Below are 14756 nucleotides of genomic sequence, written 5' to 3'. Positions count from 1 at the left end.
CTGGCCTTAAAAAAAAAAAACAACCCGTCTAGTCAATAATCTAAGGAAACATAAACCTGTTAACAGTTGTCAGCACATAAAGAATCCCCCATAGAGAGGGAACTTGCATAATGATCCATATGCAGGGGCGCACACCCACATGTGTGCAAACAACTGGTGAGTGACAACCTGTGCAAAAAGGTGACCCGTCCCCGGTCCCCAGGTGAGAGGCCGCGCACCAACAGGTGAGGTGCTGGCGGGGCACAGAGGTGCAGGCCCAGACCTTTGTTACAATGCGATAAACCCTTCACCTACGCATCTAGTCCAGTTCCCGGGGAAGGCGAGCACCACACTGAAAACAGCCCCAGCTCTACTTTGATTGCCATCAAATAAAAAAGAAAAAAAAGAAAAAGAAAAAAAAAATCAAGCCATCTGGGGAAATCCCTCCACACCTACTAAAGATTGTTCAGAGACCGGGGCTGAATCTTTCCAGTCTTGTTAGCACCACGCTGACAAGTCGCTTTAGTAAAACGTAACTTCCCCCCAGTAACAACTAATTAGCACTTTTCAAAAAAAAAAAAAAAAGTGCTCGTGTCTTCTGGTTCCAGGGAAACCTCACGCTTGTCGAATCCTGCAGAACGGCGAGGAAGGGAAGAGAAGAAATGGCGTGTCTGTGCTGGCAAATTACTGCACAGAAATAACACTTTTCTCCCCCCCCTTTTTCTTGTCCTGGGGCGGGGGGGTTGGGGGTGAGCAAGTTTGAGGTCCCTGCAGTGGGAGGCGGCGGGACGCGCCGCTCTCGTGCCAAACGCTGCGGGGCCACGGGCGATGCCGACCCCACAGCCCTCGCCCCGTCCGTCCCTCCCTCCCTCCCCGAAAGGGAGCCTCGTGGCAGCTCGGGTGATGAAACACCGGGCAACGGCGGGCGCATCGGGGCGCGCTCCGCCGCCACCGCGTCCGCCCAGCGTCGGGGGCAGCGGCCCGAGGCCGCCGGCCCGCACCCCTCCCCGGCGGGGCTCCCGGGCCCGCACCCGTCTCCGGCCCGGCCCGCACCCCTCCCCGCCCCGCCCCCGCCCTCCGCGGCCCGCGCCCCCCCTCCCCGGTCTGCGCCCCCCTGCGCGGCCCGCCCCGCCCGCCCCCGGGCCCGCACGCCCGGCCAGCTCCCCGCAGCCCCGAGCCCCGAGTCACCTTCCCTACGGCTCCATCCCGCCTCCCCGCCCGCACTCCCGAGGGCGGGCCAGCGCAGCGCGGAGAGCGGCCCTCGGCCCGGTCGCCGTCGTCCTCCGCCGCGGCCGGAGCCCGAGCTGCCGGGGCCGCGCGCCCCTCCGCGTCCCCCGGCGCCTTGTCTTGCGTGGCGCCCGGCCGGCAGGCGAGCCAGCAGGCGGGCGGGGTCGGCGCCCCAGGAAGGGAAAGAGCGCGAGGGCCCGGCTAACGCCGCCGCCGCCGCCTCCGCCGCCGCTGAGTCAGCGCGAAGCGCGCTCCCCGCGTCGGCGCCGCGCGGGCCAGCAGCCCCAGCAGCCTCATGGAGAGCGGGGACCGCGGCCCGCGGACCCCGGCCGGACGCCTACAACTCCCGGCGTGCAACGGGCGGCGGGGGCGCTTCCGGGCGCCCCGCGGGGCCTGCGGTGCATGCCGGGACGGGGCGCCGGGCGCCGGGCGCCGGCCCCTCCCCCGCCGCCGGGCCTCGCGGGGGGCGTGGCCGCGGGGGGCGGCGAGAACGACGCGGCCGGGGCCCGGCTGGGGCGCTGCGGGCCGCGCGGGGTCGGTGGCTCGTGGCTCCGCCGTGGGCCCGCGTGCCTAGCGCCCCGCAGGCTTCGCACGCGCCGTCCTGGGTGAAGAGGCGAGAGCGTCGCCAGGGCGTCCTGCTCGGGGGACTCCCTGCAGCCGCGACCTCGTGGCCCGCCCGCCGCCCGGGCTGCGGCCGCCCGCGTGTGCGCCCCGCGCCCGCCCGCCCGCCGCCCCACCCGCCCCACCCGCCAACGGGGCAACCGCGGGCCTGACCTCGGAGGGCTCCCGCGCGCGCTGCGCCGGGGACACGCGTTTGCACGCAGGGAGCTCAGGATTTCGTTGCTTTGTTGACTCCTCGCTGCGGATTAGGTTGCAGTCACGCAGGCCGCCGTGACGAACGGGTCTTGGCAGGGGGAGTCCGGAGGACAGGCAGGATCCAGTGAAGGTAACCACTGAGCAGCGACATGCGCTCGGCGACCCCGTGCGAGGCGCTGCACCGCCCGCTTCACACGGTGTTTCCCATCACTTTTGCATCACGTCTGTGACTTTGAAATGCCAGGCGAGGGGCAGCCCCGGTGGCCCAGCGGTTGAGCGCCCGCCTTCAGCCCAGGGCATGACCCTGGAGGCCCAGGATCCAGTCCCACGTAGGCCTCCCTGCGGGGAGCCTGCTTCTCCCTCCGCCTGGGTCTCTGCCTCTCTCTCTCTCTGTCTCTCTCAAGTTCTCTCAAGTAAGCTCTACACCCAATGTGGGGCTTGAACTAATGACCCTGAGACCAAGCGTTGCATGCTCTACTGACCGGGTCAGCCAGGCACCTCAAGCATCAAACGTTTCTTGACCCCAAATAGCAGATTACCCCGAAGCACGTACTTTATTATAATTCTTAGCAAAAATTGCAAATGTCTTAGCAGTACTTTACCAGCAGCACAATTTTCACAAATACTGTCGAGGGCCAGGGCCACACAGCCACTCTGGCCCACCCCACTGTGCAGTAGCCCTGCACCCCAGAAGCCCTTAGACATATGGTAGTTTGCTTCCTATTTACTGCTCAGCTGTACTCCACAAAATGACTTCACCTCTTCTCTTCAGTTAGTGACTGAACCTAGTATAACCAGGGCAGCCTGGGTGGCTCAGCGGCTTAGCGCTGCCTTCAGCTCAGGGCCTGATCCTGGAGACCTGGGATCGAGTCCCACATCGGGCTCCCTGCATGGAGCCTGCTTCTCCCTCTCCCTGTCTCTGTCTCTCGCTCTGTGTCTCTCATGAATAAATAAATAAAATCTTAAGGAAAAAAAAATTTTGAAATGCCAGGCAAGGATTCCTGTCCTATTTCAGTATATCTCCGGACTGTAGCACATAGGACAGTGCCACCCTGTAGTTATTACGACTCAATGAATAGATGATTGCCCGGATTGGTTCTTACATTACCTGTGTTGGTCAGCTATGAACTATGGAGACCCAATGTTAATCCTAGTCTGAGTGGCTCCAAAATCTTCAATCTATGTATGTTCCATTTACCTTGTATCGACAGCCTATCTAGGAGCATTGGCCCTTTATGGTAGTTCAAATATCTAGGATTTCTAAAATCTTTCAATTTTGAAAACTCACATTATTCTTTTAAAAACATTTTATTTGGGGATCCCCGGGTGGCTTAGCGGTTGAGCATCTGCCTTCGGCCCAGGGCGTGATCCTGGAGTCCCAGGATCGAGTCCCACCTCAGGCTCCCTGCAGGGAGCCTGCTTCTCCCTCTGCCTGTGTGTGTCTCTGCCTCTCTCTCTGTGTCTCTCATGAATGAATAAATACATAAATAAAATAATAAAAAAATAAAAATTAAAAACATTTATTTGAGACAGGGAGAGAACACAGAAGGAGAGTAAGACAGAGAAACAGACTCCCCACTGAGCAGAGAGCCTGATGTGGGACTTGAACCCAGGACCCTGAGCTCATGAAAGCAGATGCTTAAGCAACTGAGCCACCCAGACTCCTGAAAAGCTCATATTATTTTGAAACAAAGAAGCACTTGGTGGAATCCAACTAAAGAGGACCTGAAATTTGACCACCTTATAGTCTGGCTTTCTCATCATAGACTAACATAAATGCCAGCTATCAAAATGTTGATAAATAACACTGTCGTTATTTTAATTTAAAGCATATTTACGGGGCAGCCCTGGTGGCGCAGCGGTTTGGTGCCGCCTGCAGCCTGGGGTGTGATCCTGGAGACCCGGGATCGAGTCCCACGTCGGGCTCCCTGCATGGAGCCTGCTTATCCCTCTGCCTGTGTTTCTGCCTCTCTCTGTGTCTATGAATAAATAAATAAAATCTTTAAAAAAAAAAGAGCATATTTACTTGGACATGGCAATGTTTTTATGTATTAATTACCAACATTCTGGAGCATTTATTATGTGCCAGAAACAGCTTTAAGTGTTCATATGTTAATCCTCACAATTCTATGAGGTAGGTACTATCATTATCCCTATTTTATAGATAAGGAAACTGAAGTACATAAAAGATAGCAGAGCTGGGATTCAAACCCACTTCATATGTACTGGAAGGTTGTTATCTCTAGGTAGTGAGATTCCAGATGATTTTTTTTTCCTTGTACATTTTTGGACACTAAAAAATCCTCCACAATGTGATGTGTTGAGCACTGGATATTATATGCATCACTGGAGTCTACCCCTGAAACTAATAATATACAATATGTTAACTAATGGAATTTAATTTTTAAAAGTAACAAATAAAAAGGCAAAAAAAAAAATCCTCCCCAGTGATCATGTAGTATTTTCATAATCAGAAAAACATTAAGAATAAAACTCAAAACTGACTCTAATAAAAGGAAAAAAATGGTTTCATTCACTCTTTGAGCATTTTTTTTTCTTTGAGCATGTATTGAATGCTATGTCCCTTATTCAACTAGGTTTGTTTAATCATTTCTTTGATGTTGCTTTTTTTATTCAACCTCTTTTATGTCATGAATATATTTTAATGTGTTTTTGTTTTGTGTTAAATTCGTGTGGTTGTCTTACCCATGAGTCCACTCTTGAAGACTGAAAATAAATCTTATTTTGATTCTGTTTATAGGATAGTGATTTCTCAGTGAATACTTGTGAAATGCATTTACTTGAATCAAAAATAATATAACTGAGCTGCTAACCACTGAGTTTTGTGTCAACTTCTCTTCTTCATATGCTTCATCTGGATGTTTGTTAAGCTCAGTGCCACTGTCACCAAAAGCTCATTGACCCAAGATGGGTTTCCTGGCAGAGAAAGAAGTTGGAAAATAGGTCAGATAAGCTGTCTTTACTGGTCCTAGTCCAATCTTTGGTTTCTTTTAGAGGAAGTGAATGTGAAGCAGAAAGCCTGAGGCAGAATAGAGCATTGAAGCATTATTTAGTAAAGGAAAAAGTTTTTTTTTTTTTTTTTTTTTTAATCCAAAAGACTGTATATATAGTCCCTTAGGGTTCATTACAATGACATCTCTCCTTCATGTCAGCTGACTGCTAATGTTAATGGTTATTTAAATGGTCAGTATTCATTGATACTGAATAGAAATAAATACCAAAAGATTCCTAAATCAGACATCTTTAAAAAATTCAGGTTCTATTTACCTACTACAGATTTCAAGTTTCTTTCTATGCATACCATCTTGAGTTTCAAACTGGGAGATAGGAACACTTGGGATCCTTAGATTGAAGTATATTTCTGGTTTGAAATCCTTACAAGGTTCTTATGACCCATGATCACTTATCCACAAAAACGTAATTTAAAAAAATGCCATTTCTTTTGTCTGTGTGTATATATGTAGATTAGGTTTTTGTCTTGAGCTTTAATCTAAAATTTAAAAAGGCTAGCATCCAACAGAGAAGAATTTGATATTACTTTTTTATATGCGGAACCAAGTGACCATATATATATACACCAGGAAATCACACACTTACTCAATTTATTTTTAAAATACTTAGTGTTTACTCGGTTCCAGGTACCTGTCATAAAGTACTTCAGAAACATTGTTTTTTGTTTTTTTTTCCAGAAATATTGTTTTTTTTTTTTTTTTTTCAGAAATATTGTTAATCCTCACAATAACTCTTTGGAGTTGGTACTTTTACCCCATTTCACATATGGAAAGATTAAATTAAGGCCCTAAGAAATTAAAGTAACTTGTCCAAGATCATTTAGCTACTGAATGTGAGAACTGAAATTTGAACCCAGGTCATCTGGCTCTATGGTCCTGTGCTGCCCTTTTATTTTTTATTTTATTTGTTTAAAGATTATGCATTTATTAATGAGAGACACACAGAGAGAGGCCAAGAGATAGGCGGGCAGAGGGAGAAGGAGGCTCCCTGCAGGGAGTCTCATATGGGACTCGATCCCAGGATCCTGGGATCAAACTTGGAGCCGAAGGCAGATACTCAACCACTGAGCCACCCAGGTACCGCTGTGCTGCCCTTTTAAACTAGCTGTATTGACTATCCCTCAACCTAAGGCTACTCTGTTCTGGTGAAAGTTCTGGTTAAGGAGAGTGACTTGGGGATTAGTTCTGGGTGCATAATGTTCCATTACTTTTGATAGTTTTAACAAGATACATCTATCAGTGCTTGATTGCATAGGAACTGTACTAAGTGCTTCTTAATTTTAGATGGACTTAGACGTTAAAGAGTAATTGCCTATCTTGGAGGTATTTAATTATCCACATAAAGCTTATCAAAAGATAAGAAAATACAAATCATGAATACATGTCTATTCATAATTCATAATTCACTGCACATGATCATCATACCAACTTATTGGTTGGGCAGGCAAGTATCGGAAGTTTCATTTTATAGATGATGAAACTGAAGTCCAAAAAGGTTAAGACCCTTTCCAGAAAGCTCACAAATAGTGAGCAACAGGGTTTGCACTGTAATCCAGTTCTCCTGACTCCAAATCCCATGATCTTTCCCCACTAATAATGTCCTTTCCTGAGATCTGAACTTTGTTATTACTGTGGCAACAATACAGACCATTAAGTGCCTAGAAACCATGACACTGCCTTTTCTGTGTGCCACAAACTTAAAAGTTAACTGAGGTCACCTTAACCATCAATCCTTTTATCAAATTCCCTTCTTCATGTGTTTCATTTTAATGTTTATTAAGTCTAGTGCCCTTGTCACCAAAAGCTTACAAATGATGGGTTTCTTGGCAGATAGGTCAGGTATACTGTCTTTTCTACTCCCAGTGAAGTTATTTTAGTCCTGAGTATGAAGCAAAAGCCTGAAGGACACTAAACAGCAGCTTGGAGTGAGGCTTTTTGCCCTACCTGGGCTTCACATTTCATTTCCAATGTAGTCCCTTGCTTCTGAGCGGCTCTTGTGAAGCAGGTATTTGGCAAAGGTGAAAGGCCTTTACCTTTGGTTGGTTTGAGGCAACAAACTGTTTAGAGTAGTTTAGGTATGGAATAGTCTTTATTTTACAGGAAACAGTCATGCCTCTGGGCTCCCTTCTTATCCACCTATGAAGTTATGAGGAGTCAGATGTCTAATCAGATTCTAAGAAACTTGGAATGCTAGGTCTTTAAGATTTTGTCAGCAGGTGGCACTTATCTCCTTAGTCACTAAATACAATCTCTCCGATAAAAGAAATAATTTTCCTTTGCTGCTATTGAGTTCCTCAGATTTGTTTAGCCACCCAAACATTTCTCCCCAGCTTCTTTTTGCACTGACTTTCTCTACAATATCTATTTATGTATTTTAATCTTTTATACTTTTTCCACGAAAGGTTTGAAGTTATTTACACCATACAGTAGATAACAGCAAAATAAGGAGAATATGAACTGCAATAAAGAATATACAATTTGGAAAAAAAAAAAAAAAAAAAAAAGAATATACAATTTGGGGGCAGCCCAGGTAGCTCAGTTAGCCTGATCCTGGAGACCCGGGATCTAGTCCTACATCAGGCTCCCTGTAGGGAGCCTCTCTCTATGTCTCTCATGAATAAATAAATAAAATCTTAAAAAAAAAAAAAGAATATACAATTTGATTGAGTTGTGGGTAGCTGGAGCAAAAATACAAACGGGTACCATTTCTTTGGGTGAATGGGCAGGGAGAGAGGATGACTTTTCTAGAATTTGAAATTATAATGAAAGTTGCTATCTATGGTTATTAGAGACAAGTTTCTGCTTTGTGTGCCCTTCTCGTCTACTCAATCTCATTTTTAATAAGTGATTCCTTATCTGTAAAAACGAAGCAATACTTGTACTGTCCTGCAGCTTCAAGGGTGACAATTAGTATTCCTCCACCGCTGGTCTTCAGCTTTTCAAGATGTAGGCCTCATCCCTTCGTTGATCCTACACAGACAGAGAACTGCCGGTCCACAGGACTTGGTCCTAAGCCTTGGGAACACACGCACACCCATTAGGTTTGGGCCTGCCAAATCAATAAGATTTCCTTGAGAGAGAAAGAGAGAGAGAGAGAGAGGGCGCTTTCAATTAGCTAGAGAGAAAAGACTTACGTTTACACTAATGACTAGAGGACTGTTACCAGGCAATGTAATACACTGTGTGATTGGTCTTCATAGGATTCTAGGGCTGTTCTACGCATGTAAGAATACACCAATAACTCTCATCTCGTTTCTAATAGACAAGCAGCTTGCAATTGTGGATTCTGTACGTGGCCTGGGTGGAGCGCCCCCGAATGTCCGCCCGGCAGCCCACGGCCGCTGGAGGATGATTTCCCCGAGGGACCAGCGCGCCGGCCGGTCCGCCGCTGTCTGAGGTTGGCACGGGCGGGGGCGGCGGCTCCAGAGACCCCTCCATCCCCCGACCCAGGAACCCCCATCCCCCACTACCACCCACCCCCATCCTCCCCATCCCCCACCAATCCCCCCATTGCCCCATCCCATCCCCCACCCCCACTCCCCCATCCCCCCTTTCCTCTATCTCTCCCATCTCCCCATCCCTCCATCGCCCACCTCCCCACCCCCCATCCCTCCACCCCATCCCCCTTTCCTCTATCTCTCCCATCTCCCCATCCCTCCATCCCCTCACCTCCCCATCCCCCACCTTCCCATCCCCCCATCCCTCCATCCCCCATCCCTCCAACCTCCCCATTCCCCCATTCCTCCCATCTCCCCATCCGTCCATCCCTCCACCTCCCCATCCCCCATCCCTCCATCCCCCCAGCTCCCCACCGCCCCAATCCCTCCATCCCCGTCGCCCCCATCCCCTATCCCTCCATCCCCCACCTCCCCATCCCCTTATCCCCCATCCCCCATCCCTCCAACCTCCTCATCCCATCCTCCATCCCCCTATCCCTCCCATCCCTCTATCCTCCCAATCTCTCCATCCCCCCATCTTCCCATCCCCCCATCCCTCCATCCCCCCTCCCCGGGGTCCCCGCCGCGCCCCGCTCATGGCCGGCCCGGCGAGGTCGGGCTTCCCCGCGCGCACGCACAGCCGCCTGGACGCCTTCCTAAGGAGGCACCTGCCGCCCGAGGTCTACGACGCGGTCCGCGCCTGCGAGCGGTGCCTGGTGGGGTCGGACGCCGAGAGGCTCAGCCTCCAGTACGTGGTGCTCAGCGACCGGCTCATCTACCTGGCGGAGAGCCCGCCCCGGGGCCTCCGGCGAGCCGCGGCGCTGCGGGACGTCCTGGCCATCGAGCTGGTGAGGCGCGGGGTCGGGCTGGGGACGACGGCCTTCGGGGTCCCGGTTCCAGCCGTCCGCAGGCGGGAGGGGGAGGAGGAGCCGCCCTCCCCCCCTGCACCCCTCCCCGCCTGCCGCGCTTCCCTCACTTACCCGAGGTCCAGCAGCCCCGGGACAACTGTGGCCTGCAGGATGCGCTCCGAGCATCAGGTGTACCGCTCACCCCTTGCCCCCCCACGCCCCCCGGAGTGCTACAGGTTTGAGAACACAGCCCTCTATCAAGAGTATGCTTTAAAGTCATTTTTTCGTTCATTAAGCACCTAGCCTGTGGCAGCCACTTGTCTAGATGCTGAGGATCAAAAGTAGGGGCCCCTTCCTAGAAGCTGCTCTGGGAGACACATAAAACCAAAACCAATGCAAATCAATGCAATGTGTTAAGTACTATTATGCCTTCTTTATTTCTTAATCAGCAGCGCTTAGAGCAGGTTAGGGGCTCAATATGAATAAGTGAGTGAATGAACGAATGAATGAGACAAGCTCAGGAAGCCTGGCAATCTCAGGCAGGTCACTTGATCCAACCTGGGCTTCAGAACTTCTTCAAGAAGATACAATCTGGCACAGATACTCCTCGTCCCGGTTTTTAGTGTGCTGCTACTGTATCCTTGTCCTTCAGAAATACATTTACCTTATAAACCAGCAACAGATTGGAAGCAGTCTCCTCTCTAATTACTATTTTTCCCCCTTGGCTCCCTTTGTCTGAACAACTCTCCAGGTGTGCTCTTTTTTCCACTGGGGACAGGTGTCTAGCCTTGTACCCAACCCCTCCTCCTCCCCCTCCAGTCTCTGCATCCCCCACGGGAGAAGTTGGCAAGACTCTGTAGGGCTGTTTTGCCAAGACCAGCATAGATTGTTTGCAACACTTCTGCAAGAAAAGGATAAAATTTAGTGAAAATAATGCCTTTCTTTCCTTCTTAAAATACCTCTGTGGGCTAATATCACTACGCAGAGTTGTTTGTTTTTGATTAAAAGTTGGAAGCAAGGGGCGCCTGGGTGGCTCAGCGGTTAGGCACCTGCCTTTGGCTCAGGTCATGATCCCGGACCCGGGATCGAGTTCCGCATGGGGGTCCCTGCATGGAGCCTGCTTCTCCCTCTGCCTGTGTCTCTGCCTCTCTCTCTCTCTCTCTCTCTGTGTCTCCAATAAATAAATAAATAAATAAATAAATCTTTAAAGAAAAAAAGTTGGAAGCAAAACTGCCTTTTTCCTCACTTCCACTATTTTCATTTTCTTGAACTAAAAAAAATTAATTTCCTTTATCAAATGCTTTTTAAAACATTAGATACTCAGCTTTTTCTGTCTGCCGTGTTAACATTTATCGTTTTGACAAAACATAATGATTTATTGTTTTGACAAAACGTGATGATTTTAGGATATTGCTGCTCTACCCAACAACACACAGTATATGTATTCCAATAGTTGTTATATATCTTTCTTTTTGAGCTGTCAGAAACTGAAAAGTACAGTAAAGTTTCCTAGGCCTCCAAGCCAAGAATCCTCCCAAAAGGCCTACCAATTCATTTGGTCATCCTTTATGTACAACATTTACCTTTCAGGCATATAGGAGAATGTGCAAAGGTGCTGAACAAATCTAAGATTTCAGCATTGTTGATAGATTGAATGTCCACTGTGCACAATATATTTTAACTCTGGCTAAAGTTGTGGTAGGCAGAGTAATGGCCCCCAACAGATATCCCTGGAACCTATGAATATGTTACTTTACATGGCAAAGAGGAATTAAAGTTCCAGATGCAATTAAGTTCCAGCTAATCAGCTGGCTTTAAAATAGGGAAATTAAAAAACAAAAACAAAAACAAAACAAAACAAAAAAAACAAAGTGTCCAATAAACAAAGAAACCTCTGCCCTCCCCCCAAAAAAAAGAAAGAAAAAAAAAAGAAAAAAGAAAAAAGAAATAAGCTAAAATAAATAAATAGATAAAATAGGACGATTATTTTGCATCATGGGGGGGGGGGGCAATGTAATCGCAAAATCCTCAAAAAGTGGAAAAGGGAGGCAGAGTGCTGCACACAAAAGACTACTGGTTCTGAAGGTGGAAAGGGGCCAGAAGCCAAGGGATGTAGGTAGGCAGCTTCTAGCAGCTGGAAAACGCAAGAGCCTGTAGAAGAAATGCAGTCCTTCTGACAGCTTGATGTTAGCCCAGTGAGGACCATATGGACTTCTGACCTCCAGAAAGAGGAGAGAATAAATTTGTGTCTAATGCCACAGATTATGTGGTAATAAGTTACAGCAGCAAATAAATGCAGAAGCGTTTCCTATCAATGTTGTTTATTTATTGAAAGGGAGACAGTGGGTGTGGGGAGTAGGGGTGGAGGGGAGGGGGGATGGAGAGGGAAAGAATCTCAGCAGACTCCCTGCTGCGTGGGGAGCCCGACACAGGGCTCAATCCCCAGGCACTAAGATCACAGCCTGAGCTGAAACCAAGAGTCTGAAGCTTAACCAACAGAGCCACCCAGGTGCCCCAATGATTACTCATTTTAAAAAACATTAATAGCATGGGATTGAGCCTTGCGTAGAGCTCCCCACTCAGCAGGGAGTCTGCTTGAGATTCTTTCCCTTTGCCCTGCCCCCTCAAATAAAGAAATATTTTAGTGACTCCTGGTTGGCTCAATGGTTGAACGTCTGCCTTTCTTCGGCTCAGGCCGTGATTCCAGGGTCCTGGGATTGAGTCCTCCATTGAGCTCCCCAAATGGAGCTTGCTTCTCTCTCTGCCTATGTCTCTGCCTCTCTCTGTGTGTCTCTCATTGAATAAATAAATAGATCTTTATTTATTTATTTTTATTTTTTGTTTTTTTAATAAATCTCTTTTTAAAAAAAGAAATCTTTTTAAAAAATTGGTAATCATTTTTAAAAAATAGTGTTTCAGTGAGAAATAAATATAATCATGCCAGGTACAAATGCCTTAGCCAATTCTTTTTCTAAGGTTCAAAAAAAATTTTTTTAGGATTATTTATTTATTTATTCATGAGAGACAGAGAGAGAGAGAGAGAATGGGGCAGAGACACAGGCAGAGGGAGAAGCAGGCTCCATGAAGGGAACCTGATGTGGGACTCGATCCCGGGTCTTCAGGATCACGCCCTGGGCCAAAGGCAGCGCTAAACCACTAGGCCACCCAGGCTGCCCTTTTTCTAAGGCTTTATAAAATAATCCAGGGTTAGTGCAGTTCAGTGGTTTGCATAGCTCTACAGGGTATGTGAAATAGGGGTATCAGAATTGCTGGTAAGGGACTAGGTATAGTGCTAATTAATAACCACAAGTGTAGTTGACTGTCCCTCTGTGAACATCAAGTCCTTACTTAATACCACAATGTAGATAATTTTCTTGATTTCTGTGTTATATAAGTTGTTTTTTATCCATACCAACTTAGTCACTTCAATGACATGATTTCAGTGCCAGGCAGCTTTGTTTTTTAGAACTGGTTCCTCCTTCCTTTAAAGATAAACTGTTTACTCTCCATTTTTTTTTTTTTTTTAAGGGTGCTGTGCTCTTTCTGAGGCTAACTCTTTAGACACCCTTTTCCATTCTCAAAGGTTTTCTCATTTCACTGCACACATTAGTCTCATTATTTAACTTTCAGTTGGTTCAGGTTCCCATCCTGCCTTTGTTCTAGCTGTCACAGTAATAAAGCCCTTAAGCAAAACAGTCCTTCATACCTCTGGGCTCTAGCCCTCCTGGCTCCATGACACCTCTTACAATTACACTTCAGAATATAATTTGCAAATATACAGGTAAAATTCCATTCTCTCGGGATCCCTGGGTGGTGCAGCGGTTTAGCGCCTGCCTTTGGCCAAGGGTGCGATCCTGGAGACCTTGGATTGAATCCCACGTCGGGCTCCCGGTGCATGGAGCCTGCTTCTTCCTCTGCCTATGTCTCTCTCTCTCTCTCTCTCTCTCTCTGTGTGACTATCATAAATAAATAAAAATTAAAAAAAAATTCCATTCTCTCCCCTCAGGAAAAAAAAAAAATTTGAAGGTAACAGCAACAAAAAGTTAGACCAGAACTTGGATTGGATACAAATGAGATTTCCCTTCCAGCAAAGATGAGCTTAAAGTGCACTGGGAGATCTCTGTAGCTGTTTGATATGGTTCATCTTCTAAAAGAAGGAGTTTCTAAGGTTTCTTGAGCAGAACTTTTATAAAAAGGCTGACATTTTCTTTAAAAGCTACTTTTTTTAAAAAGATTTATTTATGTATTTATTCATGAGAGACAGAGGCAGAAGACACAGGCAGAGGGAGAAGCAGGCTCCATGCAGGGAGCCCGATGCAGGACTCGATCCTGAGTCTCCAGGATCATGCTCTGTGCTGAAGGCAGGTGCTCAACCACTGAGCCACCCAGGGATCCCTAAAAGTTACTTTTGGAAGAATGTTCTCAAGTTCTGCTCTTGTGGGCATCAAAACATTTCTTTAAACTCTTCTAAGATTAAATACATATTTTTTTAAGTGAGAAGCAACTATTCAAAAGTGAATTTCCTATGAATTCACTCTCCTTCACTGCCATCCCATCACCTATAGAGGAAAAAAAAAAATCCAGTAGCCTTCACTTCTAACTTCTTGCTTGTCTTTGTTCTTTTTTTTCCACGCCTCCCAGTGAATATGGGCTCTCCAGCCATCCCAGCTCCATGTGGCTTCCTGAACAAGCAACAAATGCACCTTTTACAGCCTGGCCTGTTGCTTGGGGTGAACATTTCCTCCTCCTTCAAAGTTGTTCAAATCCTCATATTTCTAATTCTCTCTTCCTCTCCTCCTTCCCTGTCTCTCTCTTTTTAAAGATTTTATTTATTTTTGTTAAATTTGTTTCATGACAAACACACAGAGAGAGGCAGAGACGTAGGCAGAGGGAGAAGCAGGCTCCCTGCAGGGAGCCCGATGTGGGACTCCATCCGGGTCTCCAGGGTCACACCCTGGGCTGAAGGCGGTGCTGAACCGCTGAGCCACCCAGGCTGCCCATCTTTTTCCTCTTAAAACATGTAAAAATAGGAGTCCCTGGCTGGCTCAGTCAGTACAACATGTCACTCTTGATCTTGGGGTTGTGAATTTGAGCCCCATGACGGGCAAAGGGTTTGCTTAAAAAAAATGTAAAAACAGGGACACCTGAGTGGTTTTAAAAAATATATAAAAACATCTTGGCTTGAACAGAAACAGGTGTGTGTGCTGATGGGGTCATAAACTGTGTGCTGATGGGGTCATAATAGTTTGCCAACTGATCCCCGCTTTCCCCACTTCAGTTTTCAGAGCCAACATGTTTCCAGGCGAAGCCTGTCATTCTTTCTCAGAGTTGTTTTCCCTTGGCTAGACCATGAGGCAGGACCTTTGGTCTGCTTGTTCGTTGCTGTATCTCTGGTTCCTAGAACACTGATTGGCACA

The 14756-nt window shown here is 47.6% G+C and overlaps 2 protein-coding genes and 1 long non-coding RNA gene across 48 annotated transcripts in view; 1 reads left to right on the top strand and 2 right to left on the bottom strand.

Moving 5' to 3' along the window:
- XPOT (exportin for tRNA) overlaps positions 1-1369 on the bottom strand; it is a 42489-nt gene extending 41120 nt beyond the window's left edge. The window contains exon 1 of one of the 2 annotated variants that reach the window (XM_077913657.1): positions 1168-1369. The gene's annotated coding sequence lies outside the window, so the exon portion shown is untranslated. The remainder of the gene's footprint in view (positions 1-1167) is intronic. The other variant, XM_077913656.1, reaches the window with a different exon arrangement.
- A 4275-nt stretch (positions 1370-5644) lies between these two features.
- The window catches only part of LOC144323332 (uncharacterized), a 119260-nt gene continuing 110148 nt past the window's right edge, over positions 5645-14756 (bottom strand). For 17 of the 18 annotated variants that reach the window (XR_013388745.1, XR_013388744.1, XR_013388750.1 and 14 more), the window contains one exon: positions 5645-8124. This is a non-coding gene — a long non-coding RNA (uncharacterized LOC144323332). Of the gene's footprint in view, positions 8125-9752; positions 10241-14756 lie in introns of those variants that run through there. The other variant, XR_013388749.1, reaches the window with a different exon arrangement.
- C11H12orf56 (chromosome 11 C12orf56 homolog) overlaps positions 9046-14756 on the top strand; it is a 112707-nt gene continuing 106996 nt past the window's right edge. For 8 of the 28 annotated variants that reach the window (XM_077913683.1, XM_077913685.1, XM_077913684.1 and 5 more), the window contains exon 1: positions 9054-9339. In XM_077913683.1, the coding sequence (XP_077769809.1) occupies positions 9088-9339 (252 nt within the window). In that variant the 5' untranslated portion in view covers positions 9054-9087. Of the gene's footprint in view, positions 9340-14756 lie in introns of all 28 variants that reach the window. The other 20 variants (XM_077913687.1, XM_077913665.1, XM_077913688.1 and 17 more) reach the window with 13 other exon arrangements.

Source organism: Canis aureus, chromosome 11, assembly GCF_053574225.1.
Source record: "Canis aureus isolate CA01 chromosome 11, VMU_Caureus_v.1.0, whole genome shotgun sequence".
Lineage (NCBI taxonomy): Eukaryota > Metazoa > Chordata > Mammalia > Carnivora > Canidae > Canis > Canis aureus.
Note: the sequence above shows the minus strand (reverse complement) of the source record. Positions and strands in the feature narration are given on the sequence as shown.